Here is a 22,288-nt window from a genome sequence, read left to right as displayed (position 1 = left end):
AGGACAGATAAGTTGTTAAGAATACATGCAATTAGGAGAATCAATAGTGACTAAAAAAAGAATACACAGTAAGGGAGAGAGAGACCTGCAAAGTTTGATTCCCAAACATATCACAACTCTGAGTATATCTGAAAAGACAGAAGTCTAGATAGCACACAAAAAAAAAACTAACTGTGCCGATAAAACAGTGCAGTGCATTTTAAAGTGCAGATTTGACACTGGTGTATGTGAATGTGTTTGCAAATGTGTGCATAACTGTATGTGTCCATATGCGCACACATAAAGATGTGATCGGACGGAGTATCTTGGCGTGTGTGTGTGTGTGTGTGTGCACTCAACACACGCACACACACACACACACACTAAAAGGTGCGCAGCGGTATGCAGAAGGAGAGGGAGGCCATCTGTGTCCAGAGTGCGGCTGTCACTTTAGTTCTCTGAGGCCTCGCTTCGCCCAGACAGGTGACACAGCAGCGGGACATGACCAAACCTCACTGTCTCAACCAGCACAGATCAACCAGACAGCCAGCCAACCTTACCACCACAACCCCCCCACACCCCTCCTCTCCTCACACACCCCCTCCCCCCGCCACACAAACACACACACACACACAAACACACACACACATGTACCCCCCTCCTACAAACACGCAAATCCCCTCCCACATACACACAGACCCACCCCAACATGTAAGCTAAACATGTACACACATCTCCCCCACAAGCACATACAACCTCTCCATCAGCTTCATGCTGGGTGGTTTTGCCCTATCCAAGTTACAATGTCTCTGTAGTAAGTTTGCTAAACACACCCTAAAATTTTCATATCATTTTTTTTTTCACAAAGGTCTGCAAGTTGGATACATAAATCTACTTGTCTGATTTGTATGTCTGAGTACCTTGGCTGGTGCTAAAGGATCCTAACGTACAAGATAAGGGGGAGGGGTGGGTGGGGGAATGAAATAAAAAAAAAAAACAACCTAAAACAGACTAGTGACCTGACATGATCAGAGCTGCCTGACTGTGACTAGCATTCCTGTGGCTCACTGTCTTCTCCCCTGTTTCACTCCCTCCCTCTCTCCCTCTCTCCTTTTCTTTCTTATTTATTTATTTTATTTGGAAAGAGAGGGCAATCACAGCAGTCATTTATGGTGCTAATGTCCAATTCAGCCTTCCCTCACTCCACTGATTTAGGTGGTCAGAGTGGTTTTGGAGTGGGCAGGGGGAAGCCGTGCTGTTTAGCAGACATTTTAATGGGAAACTGGCAAGTCTTATTTCTCTCCTCGATGCGGTTTGTCACGAGGTCTCCATTACATGCCACTCAAGTTTGATGCCTTTGGACAGGGCTGATCAAAAGATGTCATTTGACCTACACAGCATGGCGGAGTGGCACAGGAGGCTCCAGCGCAAGGGACATGGAGGCTGTAAATAAAATGACATTATTATTTCCTCTGTCCTATCATGTAGAAAAGCCAATTATGGTAATGCACAGCATGTCAGTGGAAATGCAGCAATCTCTCTGGCGCTCTCTCTCTCTCTCTCTCTCTCTCTCTCTCTCTCTCTCTTTCTTTCTTTCTCTCATACCTTTTTTTTTCCTCTTCGTCTTCTAGGGGGCTAATGCAAGGCTTCGCTGGCGTGATGCTGTCTGCCCCGCACTGCTCACTGCATGCCACCTCAGTCTGTTAGGCTCTACTAGAGCTGTCTGAGAAATCCACATAGCTAGCGTGCTCCTCACACAGTGAGCACAGAAATTAGCCTTTAATAACCTGTTTTTTATCTCTCCGCTGGGTTACGTCAGTGTTTGGGGAGTTAATGAACAGTATCCATTCATTCTTTGGCTCTCCATTGATGCATGATCCCTTTTAAGGAATAATGAGAGCATTACATGGATGGACAGATATCTGGGGGGTTTTGGAACATAGCGCAGAATTGACCCCCTCTCTGGCCCGACGTGAACCACGGCGAGGAGAAAGCCTTCACATTTTTCATCATCTCACACACAATCTGCTCGCTGAGGACCCCCTTTGTCGTCTGTCTTGGGGCTTTTTTTGGCCTTTTTCTCAGAGACACATCTAACTTTATTACAGACCAAACAAAAGGACCTTTTGAAGTGCAGACGGGCGTTTTACATGGGCCCTGCCCACCTCTCCTTACTGAGTGACAGTGATTTGTGTTGCTGCAGATACTGTGGAGTGGTCCCTCTAAATTAATATCTGCTTTGCCTTCTTAACCGCTCTTGTAAAAATCCAACCCAACCCCCTCCTACTGCCCATGTGGAATAGGCTACCATATGGCAGAATTGCTCCAGGGCCCAGAATAACTGGTATGGCATTCCAGTCTGCAATACAAATTCATCTCCATGGCTTAAACACTTCCGGGAGATGAGCATGAATACTGCTACTCAAGTAGGTCTTTCATGTCGAATAATACTTAATAACAGTACTGCTAAGAAAACTGCAATGTGTATATATATTTTGTGTCCAGTTTTTGTGTATTTTTTTTTAACTTTCCATATGTTTTGAATTTACAAGTTCAACATTTTGAATTCTGTTCTTAATGAATATGAGGTTTCCTTATATGTAGTCCACATCAATAAAATATTGATATTGATATAAAAAATTGTATTCAAATTGTATAAATATTATCTCCCATTGAAAGGATTTTGAATATTTTGACCAGAAATGAATATTCTGAATGATAATTGTTTCCTATATCCATTATATATTTCAGTGTCTAAAGATGTAAATGTTGACCATCAGTGGAAAGAAATAAAATACTTATGGAGTGCATCAACTCGCGTAGATACTCCCTCTCTCTCTCTCTCTCTCTCTCTCTCACTCACACACACACACACACACACACACACACACATGCGCGCACCAATGTCAAGACCATACTTATGCAAAGTGCGGCCTACTTTGTCATTTAATTTTTAAAAACCCTAAGGTCGTATAACACACTTTTCCTGTCATTTGCAAGTACATTAACTCAGTGGCCATGCGACAGCCAAATTATGCTAATGGGCTGCTAAAATGGGTCATATAGACAGTGCATTTTACATTAGCTTCAAACAATAGGGGAGGGAAGCGCAAAGGGGAGGTGACAGCAGCACCAGGGGAGCCAGGCAGGGCCTGTCGCCTTTTACCACTGTTACATCCTCATTCATAGTGCGGGGTAGTCAATATGGGTTACTTTACTACGCAAAAGCATTAACTCACCAAATCACAACAAAGCACTTACATCTCATACTCCCATATGACCCCTAAATGCTGATATCAGTATGGCTGCTAAATAATGGAGGGGCTCAAATCAACTGATAATTAACCGTCATTAATGTTACTGAGGTAATTTTTCCCCAGAGTTCACCGTGAGAGCCAAAAGAAGAGGGAGATGGATATGGAGTCTGTAGTAGTGTATCTATGATTTAATCTGTTTTCCTAATCCACTCTCAATCTATCCTTCCATTTATTCCCTCAGTACGCACAGTATTGGACAAATCTGTATGCTGGTACAAGTTTGTTGAAATACCAGCAACATCACCTTTTACAACCCTGTGATTAAAACCCACGACAAATCCCACCTGCAAGGCCCATGGCATTTCCTTTCATTACACTGAGATGAAAATAAACACAAAGGAATTAAAGTAAACTCAGTGAAAAGGCGGAAAAAAACCCCAAAACAAAACGCTGTATTGTTATCACAGGTTGTGGTGCAAGATCAATTGATTTGGTTTTGTAAAAATCAATGGAATTCATTTTTCCCCTCCCCTTGATCAACATGCTGGAACCTTATTAGAAAACATGACTGCACACAGACACACACACACACACACACACACACACACACACAAATAGATTCACTCAGCGTTTGTAACATGTAGAGGCAAAGCATTCAGAGGTCCTAAAAAATACAGAAGCAATCTGTTTCATAGTCGAGCTTGGTTACTGTACATCTGCACTAATGAATATCTCTGCTTCATTACAATCTAACTTACGACAGCCAAATGAAATAAGACCGACATGAGAAACAGGCCCACGAATATATATCAATGGCCTTCATTTAAATAAATAAATAAATACATACATACATAAATGAAAAGCTTTTTGGTTCAGCACAACTGGATTTGTAACAATGCAATTAATTCGATATATTTCAGTATCGTTTTAATGGCCTGAACTGTATGACTGGCTGTGCTTATTGATGGAGCTGAATAGAGCAGATCACAGCGCAGGCTGTAAACAATGAGAGAGTAAATTACTGCAGTTTAGTTAATTAAACATGACTCCTGATTGTTGATTAATTGAGGATGCCTCAATCTTCACCTGAATACCTTGACAAATAATTACATTATAGTAATTAGTATTGTTGAGAGTGTTTACGTGTGCGTAATGCATTTCCACTATAAACACACTACAGAGTATTAAGAGGGAGCATCCAGATAAATTCTGATTTTTTTTTTTTTTTTGTTAAATCATCCATATGGCCTCTTCTTAAAATTACTTTGATTTTTAGATTAAAAAAGAAAAAAACCTCTTTGTCATGTATTCGTTTTTCTTTCTCCTCCTGATTGCTTCTGCATTGCAGTTCCTTCCTTTTCCCTCCCTCCCTCCCTCTCTCTCTCTCTCTCTCTCTCTCTCTCTCGCTCTCTCTTTCTCTCCGTTCTCTCTTTCCCCACTCTGTGTGTTTGTCCAGGTTCCCTGGGAGCCGGTTTTGAGCCGCCATGACGACAGGCGCAGTCTATAAATCACCTTTCCCCCGCTGTCAGGGCAGAGCAGCTCGACGATGAGACAATGGCCATTATATCATAAGCACCACAGTCCCGGCCCCATCTGGCCCTTTATGTGGAACCACTCTTTAGCAGGGGGAGAGAAAAAGCTCTTGCACTCCGTCATGCAGGTTACAGAACACTCTCAATCCCAGATCCTGGCCTGCCTTTACACCCCGGAGCGCCACCGAGTCCAAGCAGACTACCCGCAGATTTAAAAAAGGCCCCGTCTAGCAGGCGTCATACCTTCACTGCCAAAGCAATAACACTCTCTGGATTGTGGCGCTGAGAGACATAACACTGTCAAAACGAACAGAGAACCCCCATGTGGAGGGATTTTCATGAAAAGGAGTTGAGAGGAGAGGGAAAACGGAAAAAAAAAAAAAAGAAAGAAAAAAGAAAAAGAAAATATTCTTTGTCTCTTTAAACCCCGCCTCCGCAGAGCCTCAACCAGGCCATCACCTGAGTTAGAAGGCTGACAGAGGACTCAGCAATCCAAACACATACACACACAGACACACACATGCACACACACACAACACACACATACACACACACACACACACACACACACAAACAGCAGCTGCTCCCATTGCCTAGCAACTACCAGTTGATAGATGACCCTAAAGATGGATAATTACCATAAATCACCCTCTTCTGAAGGAGAGAGGAGGAGAAAAGAGATGAAAAACAATTAGGTCTGCTGCAGTACACCTTGACGACCCCTCTCCCACCCCATTTCCCATTGTGCGATGGCCATAATCAGAGTCTTTTAGCCACTCTTTCCCACGGCCACAGACAATCACCTGCCTGACTAGTCAACATTCACAGATTTGCCTCCTTGGCATAAAGGATTCAATGCTAACATTTTACGTTTCAAATGCTTCACTTCACGTTCGTATAACTCCGTCGTCGGTATGGAAATAAATCAGAGACAACCTGCAGGAATGTTCTGACATTAACAATTATGTCTTTAATTATGATTCCCTTCCTTCTTTTTCTCGTAATATTTTTCCATTTCCTCCCAAGATACGTGGTTAAATCTGCATCCATATCTGGCATTGTCCACTTAAGAATTATGGTTATGTCTATGAGAGTATTATAGGATTTATGATGGGCACTTCAAGTACAGTGTTTGTGATTTAATCCGGTTTAAGTCAAAACACCACATATCAAACAACAACTGAGTGACTCAAAGGGTATTGAGAGTGAGTTCAATAATGGCTTAGTTGATGCATTTTCTCTCCGAGGCATAAAATATGCTTGCAGTAAAGTACAAACACTGTTTGATAGCAGATCATAGATTAAATTCTAAACCATAACAAAACTGATTGCAATGAGAGTGGCTTGTTGAAAAGTTTCTTGAAAGAAGACATCTCTGATGAATTGCCATAATCACCATGAGCCTGCAGAAAATAATTCAGAAAAAAAAAAAAAAACTCGTGGAAGAATCTGTGGAGAGGAGACAAAGAAAACAAAAAGGGCTATGAGAGGAGATGGTCAGCAAAAAAAATGTGTCAGAGAGAGAGAGACAGAGAGAGAGAGAGAGAGAGAGAGAGAGAGAGAGAGAGAGAGAGAGAGAGTGAGAGAGTGAGAGAGGAAGAGAGAGAGGGAGAGAGAGAGAGAGAGAGAGAGAGAGAGAGTGAGTGAGAGAGTGAGAGAGGGAGAGAGAGAGGGAGAGAGAGAGAGAGAGAATGAGAGGGCAGGAGGACAAAAAGTGCCTCCTTTCTCAGGCCATGACCTCACCAGTTCTGTCTAGCTGAGTCTGGTTGCACAATAACCCATCAATCAAGTCTCCCCTGTACCGTCAGCTCATAGGGCCGTCAGCTTGTACACCACTCAGGAACACACACACACACACACATACGCACACACGAGCGCGCATACACACATGCACCCACACATTCCCAGAATCTGACCCTTCTTTGACCGGGAAACCCTGCACATGCTGGAGACAAACATGGGCAATGGCCATTCATATGACACCCTGACACACACACACAAACACACACACACACACACACGCACGCACACACGCACACACGCACACACACACACGCACACACACACACACACACACACACGCACACACACACGCACGCACGCACGCACGCACACACGCACACACACATATAGTATTATAGGAAAAACTGTCACAAATCACTTTACTTAAACAGTTCTAAATACATAATGACTTTCCAATAGTCCAATTGTCCGTGATGAAAATACACTGTGATTTTTGCTAAACCAGTTCAAATGCTGCAGTACATTAAAGTCACGACGAATACACTCCCACTAGAGTGTAAAATAGTGCTCTGGACCATGCTGACAACACATTTGACTATAGTAAATTAAAAAGGTTCTTCAGACGGCTAATTTAACACAGTAACTTTGGTTACACCAGAGCAGATAATTTTCCATCATTTTCATCTGCATGACGTGTACTCCCAACCATAACGATTAATTATAATCAAGCCAAACAGAGCTCTTTTCTTTGATTTGCAGCTGATTAGCAGTATGTTATTAAAAAAGAAAGAAAGAGAGAGAGAGAGAGAGAGAAAGCAAAAAAAAAAAAGCCTCATGTCTGGTTTGGGTCGGGAGGGAACACAGGAAAGGTCAGATAACAGAAAACTTTAGCAGCTTTACTCAGGCCAGACCGTTACTACTGGGTGTCAAGTTGCTTTCCAAAGTGAACCTCCACACTGTGGAAAATGGGGTCCAGGATCGTAAATAACCCGTGAGGTCTCATAAAAAAAAAAAAAAAAAAGACCTTTCTGCTCTCAAATCCAGAAGCACGTTTAAGGAAGCAGATGCACATTCATTCCCGATCTCACATACTTTCACATCTAGCTTTACCCTCTGAGACAATTCCTGGCTCCTTCGATTCTTCTCCCATTCAGACCGTCCTTCTTAAGAGAAGAGTCTGTTCTTGCCACTGTTGCCCTAGGCTTGCTTTCAGGAAGCTATGGGCTTTGACTTTGATAGTATGAGAAAGAAAAGAGGTTGAATGGCAAGGTAAAAGTTTGGAGAAAAGTACAGAAAAGTACAGAAAAGTACGGTTGAGGAAATAAAAGTGTAAACTACAAAACAACGTGACTGAACTGGCGATGTGTACACCAATAAGAGAGACTCTTCAATAAGAGTTAATAAATAGGATATTTAAAGACAAATTGGCGTAATATATCTGGTCAGCTAATATTTTAAACACTTTTGTTATCGTGCTATTCTGATGTTTGTAAGATGTCTTTCATTGACCAGTATTAGTTAATGATTATTGTATATGAGATTTGTATGTTTAACAAAAAACAAAAGCAATGTTTTAGAAAGGTCATTTAATACATTTCCTCACAAGAAATACAGCCGTTTTCAAAAACTATTTAATGCATCAAAATGTTACTGCTGGAATCAGTCTGCACACAGGTTTGTGCACTAGAGTTTAGTGAATGGAAACCAGTTGAAACAAACAATAGAGGCAGGGAAGGAGACAGCTCAAGACAAAATGAGGTGTGAAGTAACAGAATGTTGAAGAACTCAAAATAACACTGACGGTGATAAATACGATTGTGAGAAACCCCCAAAAAAGTTCCAACTCCTTTCTGCGACCCTTCAGAGAGACATGCCACACAAAGAGGCAGCGGTTTTCTGGAAGGTTCCTGACGGGCGTGAAAGTGAGCTGACAAAAGAGCGGGGTGTGCAGAGGGTCTGCAAGAGCCACTAAATCACCGGGTCCGCTCTCAAAGAGGGGCACGTCACACCCAATCAATAACAGCATTTGAAGAGGGGGGGGGCAGTTTTCTCAGGGACGACACTGCTTTCTGGGAGACAGGAACATGTCTCTTACAAAACCATCGATAACAGCTCCGGAGCAAGCAAGCATAGCAATAGAGGGAGAGAGAGAGAGAAAGAGAGAGAGAGAGAGAGAGAGAGAGAGAGAGAAAGAATGGTTGAGGGTTGGTGGTGGTGGTGAGGGGTGTGGGGGGTGAGATGGGGGGGTTGAGGAAAAAATGTGAAAAAGCCCAAAAAGCCCATCCCTCAACACAACATAATATTGCCAAGCAGACGCAGAGGCGTAGCAAATCCAGTAAACCTTTCTGAAACAAAAAACGAGCCTTATCCTTCCCCTCCCTGCTTCTCCATGCATACAAACACACACACACACACATACACACACACACACACACACACTCACAATTAAACTTTCACAGCCTTCAAATTGTCCTCTAACAATACACTGCTCCACGACTCCCGACTCCTTGTTCGGTCCCTGCACCTAAATAATATTCACAATGATAAATGATGCCATAACTCCGATATCCACAATCAATCTCTGCTTTAAAGACACATCCATCTTCAATAATGTTGATGGGAGACTCAGTCAAATGGGGGAACGTGACTGGTTTGCTGACCTCCTAACAGTGGGGGGATGGCGGCTCAACTGAGTGATGCCTGTCAGCTCACATCTGGCTGCAAAAATAAATTAGGCTTATGAAGACAAATGAAAAGACCTGCCCTGCCACAGAGAGAGAGAGAGAGAGAGAGAGAGAGAGAGAGTCAGAGCAGGCAGGAAAGGTGGAAGGGAAAGACAGGGTGAGGGAGAAACAGGGGGAGAGAGAGAGAGAGAGAGAGAGAGAGAGAGAGAGAGACTGTGAGGTAAGCAATCTAGTGAAAAACTGATCCTCGATTAAGGGGGAAGTCACAGCACTACACGCTGTATCAATTGCAATTTTTTTGTTGTTGTTGTTGTTGTTGTTTTTTTTCCTTTTTTTTTTTTTGTTCCTCTCATATTTTCATCACATGAAAAGGGGGAGGGTGTGACAGTGGGTTGTAAAATGACCCTAACAGTACAGGCACTATAGTATGAAAAATGGAGACTCTTCAAAACACTGCCCAGCAGCCTGAAATAGGTATTTCTGACCTGTCCTTCGGCTTGTCTCCTACACACACGCACGACATGATGAAGAGATTCTCACCAGAAGAAGACCTCTACGATGAAAGACGGCAAAGTGCCTCCCTCCTTTTGCTTCTCTATGACTGACTCTATCATATCTATTTATATGTGTAGGATTATTTAATTAGGGGTCCACATTAATGGGATTAATCTATTAATCAAATCCAGTAACTGCAGCCGCTTTAGAAACCCTTGCATCAAGCTCAAATAAACAAACTCCAAAGAGTCTTAAAAAAAACTCATTTTGTTTGATAAAAGTAAGTGTTTTCAAGGTTAAACCACTTAAAATTGATTATTAATCAATTTAATACAGGCCATGTTTTATGTTCTAACATATATGATTTAGTTCTGCTGCATCTTCCAAAACAAAACTTCAAAAATTAGAAGAGTATTGTAACCCGTAAAGTATTAAAAGACGTTGAAAACTTCTCAAACACATCACATCTGACAGGCGAAGCATCTACACCACTGTTTAGACAATCTCCACGGTCCAGCACACAATGAGTTAAAAAAAACAGGGAGAAAAGACAAGAACAGAGCGTTGGTGTCGGGAAGACAGAAATATTACAGGCCCATTTTTTTGGCAACAGGCAAACCGAGAAGAGGTGGGAGGGGACTGAGCGCACGAGAGCGTGTGTGTGTGTGTGTGTGTGTGTGTGTGTGGAATGAACTCTCCCAGGCTTTGTCATGTGCGTTTCCCAAGGCCTGGCCTCTTTGATAAATGACACATGTCATTCTGTCAGGTTGTGACGCTGCAGCTGGGAGGCCCTGTGATGTATGAGCACACTGCAAAAGGAAATCATGCTTTTTTGGCATGGACTGAGACCGTGCCCTTTATATAAGCCTTCAGCTTTCCTCCAAAGGCAACCGCTGCCGCTCTTTTTCTTTTTTTTCCCCTCTCTCTCTCTCTCTCTCTCTCTCTCTCTCTTTTTTAATGAGTGTGGGCTTTGTTAATACAGACACTAGTTTGACAGTGAGGACTGATGTAAAGTTTGTCATGACAAAGTGTTAAACGCAGGTCAGACTGGGATGTAAGGTAGCTAAGAGCTTTAATGCTCTAGCCCTGGTGTCTCTCTTCTCACCAGTCAGGCCCCCAGTATACAACACATACAGTCTCTATTCTCACCAGTCAGGCCCCCAGTACACAATACATACAGTGAGGACTTTCCAAGCGGAATAACCTTAAAGCAGCGTAGGTTATCATCAGGGTCAAACGATGTTACCCTTACAAATGCAACAGAGAATCACAAACACACAAAATGCAAACACAAATCCTGTGTATACACTATTGTTTTGTTGTACTCTGGGTAATGTAACACCAATATTGACATGTCAATATAGATGTTTCTGTCTTTTAATTTTATTCCAACTAGCAACCTGAAATTGAACTGCAGAGAGGAAAAAACACTTTTATTTCTCCTGTGATCCAAACTTGTCAGAGATGGCAACAGAACTTAACAAATCTGTTTCAGTGCCTTTACAGCTGTGACCCAAATTTGGTGTGAGGGGAGAAAGGGATGCAGGAAAGAGGAGGGAGCAGCGAGCTTTACTTTGCATTTTGATAGCTGACACTTTGCAGAACAGGCCGACTGAGGAGAGAGACTGCTGGGATCGGTCACACGATACACACTCAGACACACACAGACACACACACACACACACACACACAAACACACTCACTCTCTCTCTCTCTCACTCACACACACACACACAGAAAACACATGCACACACACAAACAAAGCATTACCCCTGGAGCATGATCCCTTCTACACACAATATATCATGTCTGTAAACACATGTACCACAGCTTATAACAGTTACTAATAATTACATATCAACACACGTAGAACATGATACATGGTAGTTTCTTTACAAAAACAGACACAAAAATGCATATACTTCAACACACACTCACACAAAGTTACACACTATCACAGACTCACGCAACCACACACTATCACAGACACACTAACCAAAGTCAACAAAACACTGGCAAAGCCTAATATTTTTCGACATCTGCGATCCTGAACTAAATACTTCCAGCATGTTACAATCAACCAACACCTTCTCAAAAACAGGGCATACCTAAGTGACAGAGACAGAGGGCCTCTCTCAACCACAATAACAGCTCAGCCCTCATAAATCTGCCAGTGTGTTTCACACAGCACCTCAAATAGAAGATACAGACAGACTGACAATAGACAGACAGGCGTCAAGAGAGACAACAGAGAAAGGGAGAAAATCTCTCTCTCCCTCTCCCTCTCTCTCTCTCTCTCTCACACACACAGACACACAGACACACAGACTTATATATATGTATATATATATATATATATATATATATATATATATATATGCTGAATTAACCTGATACACACTCAGAAACATCAGTAACTTTCTGAGACACAAACAGTGACATTGTGAAGGAGTCACCGTTTTCATAGGTCATGGAGGAGCAAACCACAAACACAAACCCATACACACACACACACACACACAAGTTACACAGTGTCCGGTTGCCTTAAGGATGTGGTAGGGAGGGAATGACCACCTGGGGGTCGTGAACTTCGGATGACCCCGGGTTTGATTTGCACTAGGCTGTGGAATGGCATGGAAAAGGAGGGAGAGGAGGATAATTAACCGGTGAGTGATGAGTGCTAGATGTGGCTGACCCCCCCTCCCTCCCCCCCTCCCCCACCTCAGTCACAGCCTCTGCAATAAGACTGCCTTTATTAGCCCTCATAACCATAACCCAGCTGGCCTAAGTCACACCACAGCAACCCTCTAACACCCACAGCCAGAGAAATATCCTGTGTCATGTCGTCTTTAAGGCAAAAAATGACAGAGTACAACTATGAGAATTTTGAACTTCATCCACTTCTACGGGACCAGCCGTGACTTGTTTCAGTGAAGTCGCTGTGATTCAGGTGAAATTTCCATTTATCATGTGGACAAGTAAGGATTAATGTTGTGTAGATAGGTGGCGAAGTAATCAGCTTACCATACATAAGCCAAACTCCTTTAAAACATCAAGGAACAGTCAGTATGCGTAACACAAAAATATGTGAAAAATACTAAAGCTACGGTCCTTGGTAGAAAGGTTCCAACATTCTCAAAAATAGTAGTTGCGCAAAGAGAGAAAGAAAAAGAGAGAGAGAGAGAGAGAGAGAGAGAGAGCAGTGTCACTGTTGACGACACAACTGAGAAAGCCTTCTATTTCAATTTCCAATACACAAATGCTTCAGAGGAGCTATCTCTTCCATGTAGGGGTATTGACAGATGATACTTGAAACGGTGGTTTATTTACACCAAAGCAACGCCACTTCCATATTTATGACATGTCGTCACTAAAGCTTGTCACAGGGAGCTGGTGCATTGACGGCTCTAAGTAGGTCTGTATTGCACTGCCATAACCCATTTACATGGGGATGATGCAGAGAAAGAAAGAGAGAGATAGAGAGAGAGAGAGAGAGAGAGAGAGAGAGAGAGGGACTATCCACTGCTTCAGTTCAGTGTAGTTTGCTGTCTATGCAGGAATGGCTTTAATTTATTTGTGGGTCAAAGAGTAACCAAAAGGACTAAGGTGGGTTTCCAAAAAAAAAAAAAAAGGGATGTTTATTGAAACCACATATTTAACACCAGATGTTAATTTAATATAGATATACTTAACAGTGAATAGATACTTGTGTTAGACAACTGCTTTTTTTTTTTTAGACAATTGCTTGGGTCCAGCTGAAACAGGTCTAAACCAGTCAAAGACATAAAAGGCAAACAAGGCTACAACTTATTCTACTCATTTTACCTCAGTCTGTGTCTTCTCATCTCTGGGTGAGGTCAATCATCTTTCTGTCACGTCCTACACAAACTGAATTAACGATCAGGTAGGTAAACATTAAAGACATGTACCCACACAAACTAGGTCAAATACATCAACAGCTGTGTCTCTGTTTGAGCCGTATGTAAAATATTGCATGTAGTCAGCTGTTTAAAGTTAATATCTAATCCTTCCATCTATTTAACAGCTCCCTCTCTCACCTTCTCAATGTGTGTGTGTGTGTGTGTGTGTGTGTGTGTGTGTTTATGTGTGCATGCGTGTGTGTGTTTTTTTTGCGTCGTTTTACGTTTTATGTATGTCCCGTGATCGATAAAGCCACTGTCAGCACACACCCTTTAGACAGACGAGTCTCTAACTTTCCTGCTTGTTTAGTTTTGTAATACCCACTCATACAATCATACAGACTTTCAGCCACTTTACTGGCCTTTTTTTGTACAGATGCTATCTTAAGGCTTACTCTCCTCTAAGACAGTGTCAGGGCAGACTGTGTGTGTGGGGGGGGGGGGGGGGGGGCGGGGTGGTAGACACCCCCCATTATGCTCTCAGACATATTACTTAGACAACAGCTTAACTGTCTGATTGACACTGTCTGTGTTGAGATTGTCTCAAAATAAGATTTAGTGGACACAGAAACATGGGGCATTTGGCTGTTGAAACAAGATTGTGTCATATCTCTATAAATACCTAAAAGCGTTCTAAAAAACACGTCTACCCACCTCCTTCCATTGTGCGTTCAGGATGTCATCTAGACATTGTGTTTATATTCATATTTTGGTAACACCTAATTTGCACAGTTTTGCAGGGAATTTGCACGGTTGCATATGAGATTATGATACCGTTATGAGTCACACGATACCCAAATAGATAAAAACCAAACATCTATCATCACAACTGTGCAGAGGAATGTTACAGTATACAGAATTAATATATAAATATAATATAGTATCTTAATATAAAAAAAACATATTTTACCGGCAAAATCAAATCTGAAACAAAATAAAGATGACTCTGGTTGTGTATGTGTGTGTGTAAGTGAGAGAGAGAGAATGAGAGAGCAATAGAGCGAGTGAGACAGAGAGAGAGAGAGAGTGAGAGAGAGAGAGAGAGAGAGAGAGAGATCTAAAACAGAGGGTGACCCGTATGGTGTCCATCTCAAGGACAAACAATCATCTGCTGTTGTATACATCCCCCGATGCCTTATCTGTGAGGTAAACTGTTGCCCAAAAAAAAAATTATATTCATTGCTTTTCAAAGCGCTAACGGTTAAATAAAGACCTCTCAGGTGGATAAAAATTATAGCCACTTTGAGCACTCCCAAGCTTGTCTTACTCTCAGCTGACAAGCTTTTATCAACCAGGGAAATAAAACTGACCTCTCCTTCTAGGACCAGAGGTTCAAACGACCCCTTTTATTTGGCTGGAAGAATGATACACTGCAAATACACGCCTAAGTACCTGAGGGGCAAAAAAAGAACGAAAAAAAAAAAAAAAACGAGCAGTGAAAATGTCACTAGAAAACACAAAAAAAAGTTAAAGTGTTTTGTACGGATGCTTTAAAGCATGCTACAAAATAGCTCATAAAGTCGTGGGAACGCTTTATGTGTCTGTGAGTGTAGAGTGTATTATGTGCTTGGTAAAAGTATGGCAGCTCTGTCAACACATACTGGAGGCTTATCTTTATCCACCTATTGTATGTGCAGTGGCTTAGTTCAGCATCTAGAAGGGCCGTGGATTAGGCCTTCACAAAATGTTCCTCCTGTTATGGGTAACTTTGTTATGGATCGGGTCATTTTTTTTTTTCCTTTTTCTTCCATGTAAAAATATTTCATCTCAACGTGAAAAAAAGAAGGAAAACATTGCAGGCATTATGACGACAGGATAAGGAATATCAAGTCCACAAGTGTAGTTAATTTTCTCTATTCCTGACCTGTTTGCAGAGTTAGCGTTTATAGCCCAGATGGCCTACATCTCCTAAGGAGGCCTACTATTTACCTCCAATATCAGTGTTTAACTAGGATTCAAATGAGTACGGGTCTGTCCTTCCTGCATTTTATTGAAGTCCTGTCCGCTACAATAAATACCAGCATTTACGCCATTTCAAAAATATCAGCATTACAAAACAAGCTAAAGCACTACTTTCCTCAAAACATCTTCAAAACGACAAACGAAAAAAAACCAAATCTATATTTATTCAACTATAACACCCTCCTGTACACATGAAACAAAATGTTTGGAGTTTACCACCCACTATCAGGCCTAGTACTGGTCTCATTAGGCCATGCCCTCCCTCCACACACACACAGAGAGAGCAAAAGGCCATCCATTCAACTGAAACAGGCCGCAGCTCCTCGCTAAAATGGTTTCCTTTTACAAGCTTCTGACACCCACAACCCTATCAGCATCCATCCAAGGCTTGGCTCAGATGGGACAGTATTTCACGACTCAGGAGGTGTGGGGAGCTCCCAGCAGCCTAAGCGGAGGCTGTCGCTTTAACGGCAACCAATGATGAAAGGGCCAACAGGGCCACTAACAGTCTGCAAGAAGATTGTTCTAGACCCTGAGCCTCTGAGGAAACATATATCCACCTGGCAACCAGGGCTGGGGAGTGTGATGTGGGATGGTTGGGGTGTACGGGCAGATCTAATCAACGGCTAATAACAGCACAGTAGGAGTCATTCGCCCTCATAAATCAATGTGCAAAATAATTGCTAATACACTGGTTATCGATTAGTGCACCCACGCTCATTTTCGGAGGCTATGGCTAAGAACTAACAAAGTGACAAGGGTAAAGTGTTATTTCTTTCACACGCAGACAGCTGGGCTGGAAAAATGACTCCGGCAGGCAGTAATTCTTAATTGACACCTGTCAGGATAATGGGTGCAGTCACAGCTGCTGCGGGAGAATTTCTCCCCAGTCCTGTTCATCTGTCAGCTTTAATACCTTTCTGAGCAGCTCTCTTTTTTTTTTGGACTCCCTCTCTCTCTCTCTCTCTCTCTCTCTCTCTCTCTCTTTCTCTCTCCCACTCTCTTTAATCAACTGAAACTGTTGGAGTCTCTGTTTAAGGAAATAAAGCAAATGGCCAAAAGAGAAAAGAGAAACAAAGTATGTCTCTTTCTTTCATCTTCTTGTTTTACATCTTTTGTATGAAAGCAGGATATTTAGAGCAGGAAGTAAGTACAAGGGTTTAGGGGAGGGAGAACATTAAGTCCCAGGACATGACTTCCCTGGGCTTGAGGGGGCTTCTCATTTGTTTATTCTACGGCATCAAAGGACTTTCTTTTTGCTTCATGTTCATCTGTCAAAACTAATGTTTGTAAGAGCACGTCCATGGGCTAGTGCACAACTATACATCCATTGAACTCTTTTCACATGCGCGTGCACGTACACACGCAGACACACACACACACACACACACACAAGTACGTACGCATGAGCCCATTTATATATTTATATTTATATCTGAGTTTTTATATATATATATATACACACACACACACACACATATATATATATATATATATATATATATATATATATATATATATATATATATATCAGATACAAACACATCAAAGCCTGGATTCCTGCGGTCACATATCAATAGAGGACTACATCTGACGACTATACAGTTTGTGTGTGTTAACTGAAGCGGATGTGTACAGCACGACATGAGGAAAGCTCCAAGCTGGGATAAGAAAACTCCAGTGCGCCTCTAAAAACACACCCCTCCTCACAACGCTGGAAAAAGGAAGAGAAAACAGCAACAGATGAGTGTGGGCTAGGATGGAGATAGTTCAGACAGGGGCTCCCGTGGGTACACATTGACCTCTGTGTACACTCCCAGCTTCCAGTCTCCCGTCGCTAGGTCATGACTCCTCCCTTTTTCCCTTTTGTCTTTTTTTTTTTCTCTTCTCTCTGACTCACTCTGAACTAAATTAGCTGAGAAATGAGATGGGGATCACAACACACACACGGAGAAAGGGAGAGCGAGAGACAGAGAGTGAGAGAGAGAGAGAGAGAGAAAGAGAGAGAGAGAGAGAGAGAGAGAGAGAGAGAGAGAGAGTACATCTGGCTTCTTTGATAGCATGATTTCCCATAAACTTCCACCGCCCCCATCCAATCGTCATCTGGTGACATTTGAGCTCCTTGCAGTTTTGTACATTCATTTTTCAACTGAGCTGTTGTGAGAACAGCAAATCGCAATTTTTTGTCTATGACTTTCCATACACTGATATCTGTCTGGACATATTCCTCGTACACTATATCTGACTGAGAGGAGATTAAGTGATAACAAAACATGCATTAACATTAAAAAAAAAAACTCTGGACTGTATTAGACCTCATTAAAGCTGAGGACACTGCAACAGTATGGTGGTGAGAACAGTCATGCTCTTGGCATTCATAAAATCTAAACATATTCTCATTTCGATCTTTTTTTAAACTATAAAAGCTGTCCTCTATCTTCATTAGTCACTTCAACCTCCACATACTGAGGCAAAGAGAACGTGAGTCACTGGAATCAGAATAACTCTACACTCTTTGATTTCCTATAGGCACCTGGCTCAATCCCCTCATGCAAATTAAACTATTAGTTTGAGTAGCGGGATCAAACATGACTATTGACTAAATGGTTCAATGTCACCTGTTAATGCAATGAAGACACATGCGGCCTGTAGTACCTCCTGCCGATGCTAATCTAACGCTTTCCGGCTCTGTACAGGCCAACACATTGTTATGTGATTACACTAATATTAGCCAAATCAAAAACAACATTATTTATACTTGTTTTTGTTTGGGGATTTGTTTATTCTTGTAAACATTTTTATTCAATGAAAGGGGGGAGAGAGAGAGGGAGAGAGAGAAAGAGAGAGAGAGAGAAAGAGAGAGAGAGAGAGAAAGAGAGATAGTGAGAAAGAGAGAGAGAGAGTGAGTGTGAGAGAGAGAGAGAGAGAGAGAGAGAAAGAGAGAGAGAGAGATTGTTTTACAAAGAAAATTACACACACACGCGCAAAAGACACGTGCACGTGCGCACACACACAGGGTTGCACACACATCGACATTGGTGTATTTTAAATTGTAAGAACATTGTAACTACACATCTGTACCTAATTCATTATCATTTTTACAACTTCAAAAGTATATCAATTATAAATGATAATTGTGAAAATAATGTTTACAGTCAAATTCCGCATAAAAAAATGACTCTCTCACTGCAAACCTAAACTCAGTCTGATTAAAGCAGATGAATCCCAGAGCGTCACTGACCTCGTCGTGGTGAAGCAGTGCACTAATGCAACTCACTGCTATAACTCTTTAAAACACACACACACACACACACTCAGGCCGATAAACACACATTGCAAATAGCAACACTACACAGTCAAAGCTAAGAAAGTAACGCGAAATCACTAGAATTTTCAAAAAAGGAAAAAAAAACACATTTCACCTTTAACAGAACAACACAGTCAACAACACCGCAATATAACCGCAATGAATCCATAAACGTATCACATGCAAAAAAAAAACTTCAGTAAATCACGGAGACAGAAAAGGGATGTATCCGAAAGCACAGAGCGGAAGAGCTGGGAGATGATTGGCCGGCTGATTTTGTGCTGCTCTCGCAGCTCAGCGGTGCAGTTAAGAGCAAGGATTACTGAGGTCATTAAGCTACAGCGGCTGGCTGACATGATTAGTCAGGTAGCAAAGTCCATTTGTCACCTGCACCAGAAAATTGAGTTAATACTGCACTACAGGCTATGGGGACTGTATAATATCAACTTGATTACATCAAGGCAGCTGCAGACCTGACACCTTGCTGAATTTGTCAGCATTAATCGTTAGGGCCTGTCACAAATCCATCAGGATTGGAGATAATTAGGGCTTCCATCTAATGAAGCCAGCAGAACAACCTTACTTTTTTTTTCTCCTCTGATAATTAAGAAGCCTCTTCCTCAGGAAAGACTGCCTCTAATGACTCCCTGAGCTTGTCCAAAATAAAGCGTTTGCTTCTCCTTTTTTCCCTCTCTTGTTTAGTCCTCTATTTATTACACTTTGAATCGGCTATCGGACTCGCCCGGAAAGCTCGCTTGCAAAGGCTATCCGAGAACAAGCAGAAGGATTGATTAAACTAATATTAAAGGTAACTTTTTAAAGACACGTACTGAAGTGTACGTTCGACAAATCAGCACCGCACATGATTCGCTTGGTGGCAGGCGGCTCTATTTTTTGTGTGAGGGGGTTGATTAAGCACGTAACAGGGTAAAAGCATAAAGAAGCACAAGGTCAGAGGACACAGGAGTCGTCCGTGAATCCCTTGGCTTTTGTTGCCACTGGAGTCCTGACCCCTACAGCTACTCTCTCTGCGTGGGAGGCCTGTTTCAGGCAAAAGGCTGCAAATAAAAACAAATGACTGCAGCAGAACAACAGGGAGGGCCATTCAGATTCCACTGCACCAAAACGACCCAAACGAATAGGTTTAGCCCCACAGCACACGCAGGTGAGTCATACTAATTTAACAACAAAAACAACCTATACGAGGTGAACCCAAACAGCAGAGGGGAACAGTTGTAGGTTTGTCAACGGATATTAACTGCCTCACAGACGGCACGTTGCGATACAAAGCACAGGCAAATGCCTCCGTTTCCGATCGAGGCAAAACGAGAATAGGTCCTTCACTGAAACTTAGGTTTAATTTCGATCAACAAAACGTGAACGTCAGAGATGCGCCTATTATTTTTTATTTAACGTGACTCTACTTGAATTTTCTTAACCTTGGGTTGAACAGTAAAGAGGCTCTTGCTGTTGTCTCTTTTTTTTTGGAGTGTTTTGATTGAGGCTGGGAAATGTCTGGTGCTGGAAATAATGGAAAAACCAAGCCTGCCAAGTTTTGATTGACCATTAAAGCCAATGATGTATATGCCTGTCAAAAGAGAGACAATTAAATCAATATTCAGCTGAGGCAAGGGGGCTTGATGGCTTGTTTTTGTGTAGGAGCTGCCAGGTCAGATTACCAACTGCCATCGCACCTTTGGAAGCTTTTTAACTGCTAACGTCAGTTCTCTGGGCTCCATTTAGTAAAGCTGAAAGTTCTGAAAGTGAGCCTTTTCATTTAAGAACTTATTTCATCAAACTTAGTAGAAGATTTTTTTTGGGCGGGGGGGTGGAAGAAAAGGTCTCAACAGTCATCTTTTTCCAGTCTTCATTTTAATCTAAAGCTGTATTCAATTATAAACCAGAAATATTCAGTCTTCTATGATTGTCTTCTTGATATAGCCACATGACAACTCAAATTTCTGTTTAAAATTCTGTAAATGTCTTTTATCCAACCTCATTTGTCACTGTCTTAACTTCAAAGCTAGCTTCTCATTAAAAGAGGAATGGAAATTCCTGTCAGTCATGAGGGAAAAAAAATTGGAAATTGCAGTGTTCCCTCCTACAGAGTACTATTCTCAATGTGATCTGCTTAGTCATTTGGATTGAAACAGAAATCAAAATTTAGAAGACACAAAAATTGTTGGTCAGTTAAAGAAAAAAAAAATAAAGACCGCAGCAGACCTCATCGGTTAAAATAAAGTGATGGGCCATGGTCAGAGTAGCAACGTTCATGATTAAAATCAGTTTAGAGAAAAAGTAAAAGCCCTGTTCAAGGGTGGTTCCCTGGCATTTCCCATCAGGCTATGGTACTTGGGTGTTACTTTTTGTGATCTCGACACGCCCCAGCAACCTCCCATCCCCTCTCCCTCTCTCTCTCTCTCTCTCTCTCTCTCTAACCCGCTCCCTCTCCCTCCCCTCTGAGTGAGGAATAAAGTACAACCTTACCTAATCTTTTTTCTCCTACCCCAAGACAGGGACAAAAGTTGTCATTTGAGTGGCTAAAGCTGTCAGGCGCATGCGTGTTTCCATGGTGAATGATTTACTGATGTTTATCAGGAATGAATAGATCAAAGGCAGCCACATGACAGGAGATCAATCAGGCATCAAATCTAGAATGGCAATCCTGTGCAAAAAATTGGCTACTAAAATGCCTCAGAAACTTTTTTTTTTTTTTTCATTGAGCTGTTCACTGGAGTCTAACCTTTTCTTCAGTCGAATTCTGTTTAACTGATGACAAAACGTTTTTTCCTTTAAGGACTTTTAAAGTATTCATTTGAGGAAAGTACATCATAAACTGGTACTACGATTTTTTTCCCCTCCAAGTTCACAAATACCTTAGTAAAACACTTTGAAATAACCAGTGTAAGCTACATAATTTTTTTATTCCTTTCTCTTTTTTAATTATTCCTATATTCTTTTGGGGGAGCGATAAGTTTTAGAACTTTTTTGTCGAAAGGCGCCTATTTGTTTATATTGTCATTCAAAAAAACGGATTTACAAGAAGCGTTAGCTGTTTCACAGTATGCTTACCTGAAGATCGCCTCGGCGCTTGCTGCTTTCTCCGCGGCATGCTGCTGCTCAACACTTCCCACTTGACTTTTCATGCAGAATCAAACTAACGGGCAATAAAGAAAGCAAGCCAATTGAAAAATGTTTCAAAATAATATACTTCGTCGTTCTTCTTTTCCTCGGGTTGATCAGTGTCAGTTTTTTGATTCCCTTTTTCTCCTTCGGAAGTCCGTGAGTCGATTTAAGTCTTGGGATCTTACTGAGTCTTTTGAAGGTTAACGTTGGGATGAATAAAAATTGTAGGAACAAAAGTGAATACTCGAATAATGTATTTATTCAGTCGACACGCTCGATAACT

General features: G+C 41.7%; 1 protein-coding gene across 1 annotated transcript in view; it reads right to left on the bottom strand.

Annotated features, from left to right (window-relative positions):
- tshz1 (teashirt zinc finger homeobox 1) overlaps positions 1-22,034 on the bottom strand; it is a 28,379-nt gene extending 6,345 nt beyond the window's left edge. The window contains exon 1 of the mRNA XM_030789192.1: positions 21,952-22,034. Coding sequence (XP_030645052.1) covers positions 21,952-21,991 — 40 coding nt within the window. The 5' untranslated portion in view covers positions 21,992-22,034. The remainder of the gene's footprint in view (positions 1-21,951) is intronic.
- Positions 22,035-22,288: the final 254 nt, after the last annotated feature.

The sequence above is a fragment of the Chanos chanos genome, chromosome 12 (assembly GCF_902362185.1).
Source record: "Chanos chanos chromosome 12, fChaCha1.1, whole genome shotgun sequence".
Taxonomy (NCBI): domain Eukaryota; kingdom Metazoa; phylum Chordata; class Actinopteri; order Gonorynchiformes; family Chanidae; genus Chanos; species Chanos chanos.
Note: the sequence above shows the minus strand (reverse complement) of the source record. Positions and strands in the feature narration are given on the sequence as shown.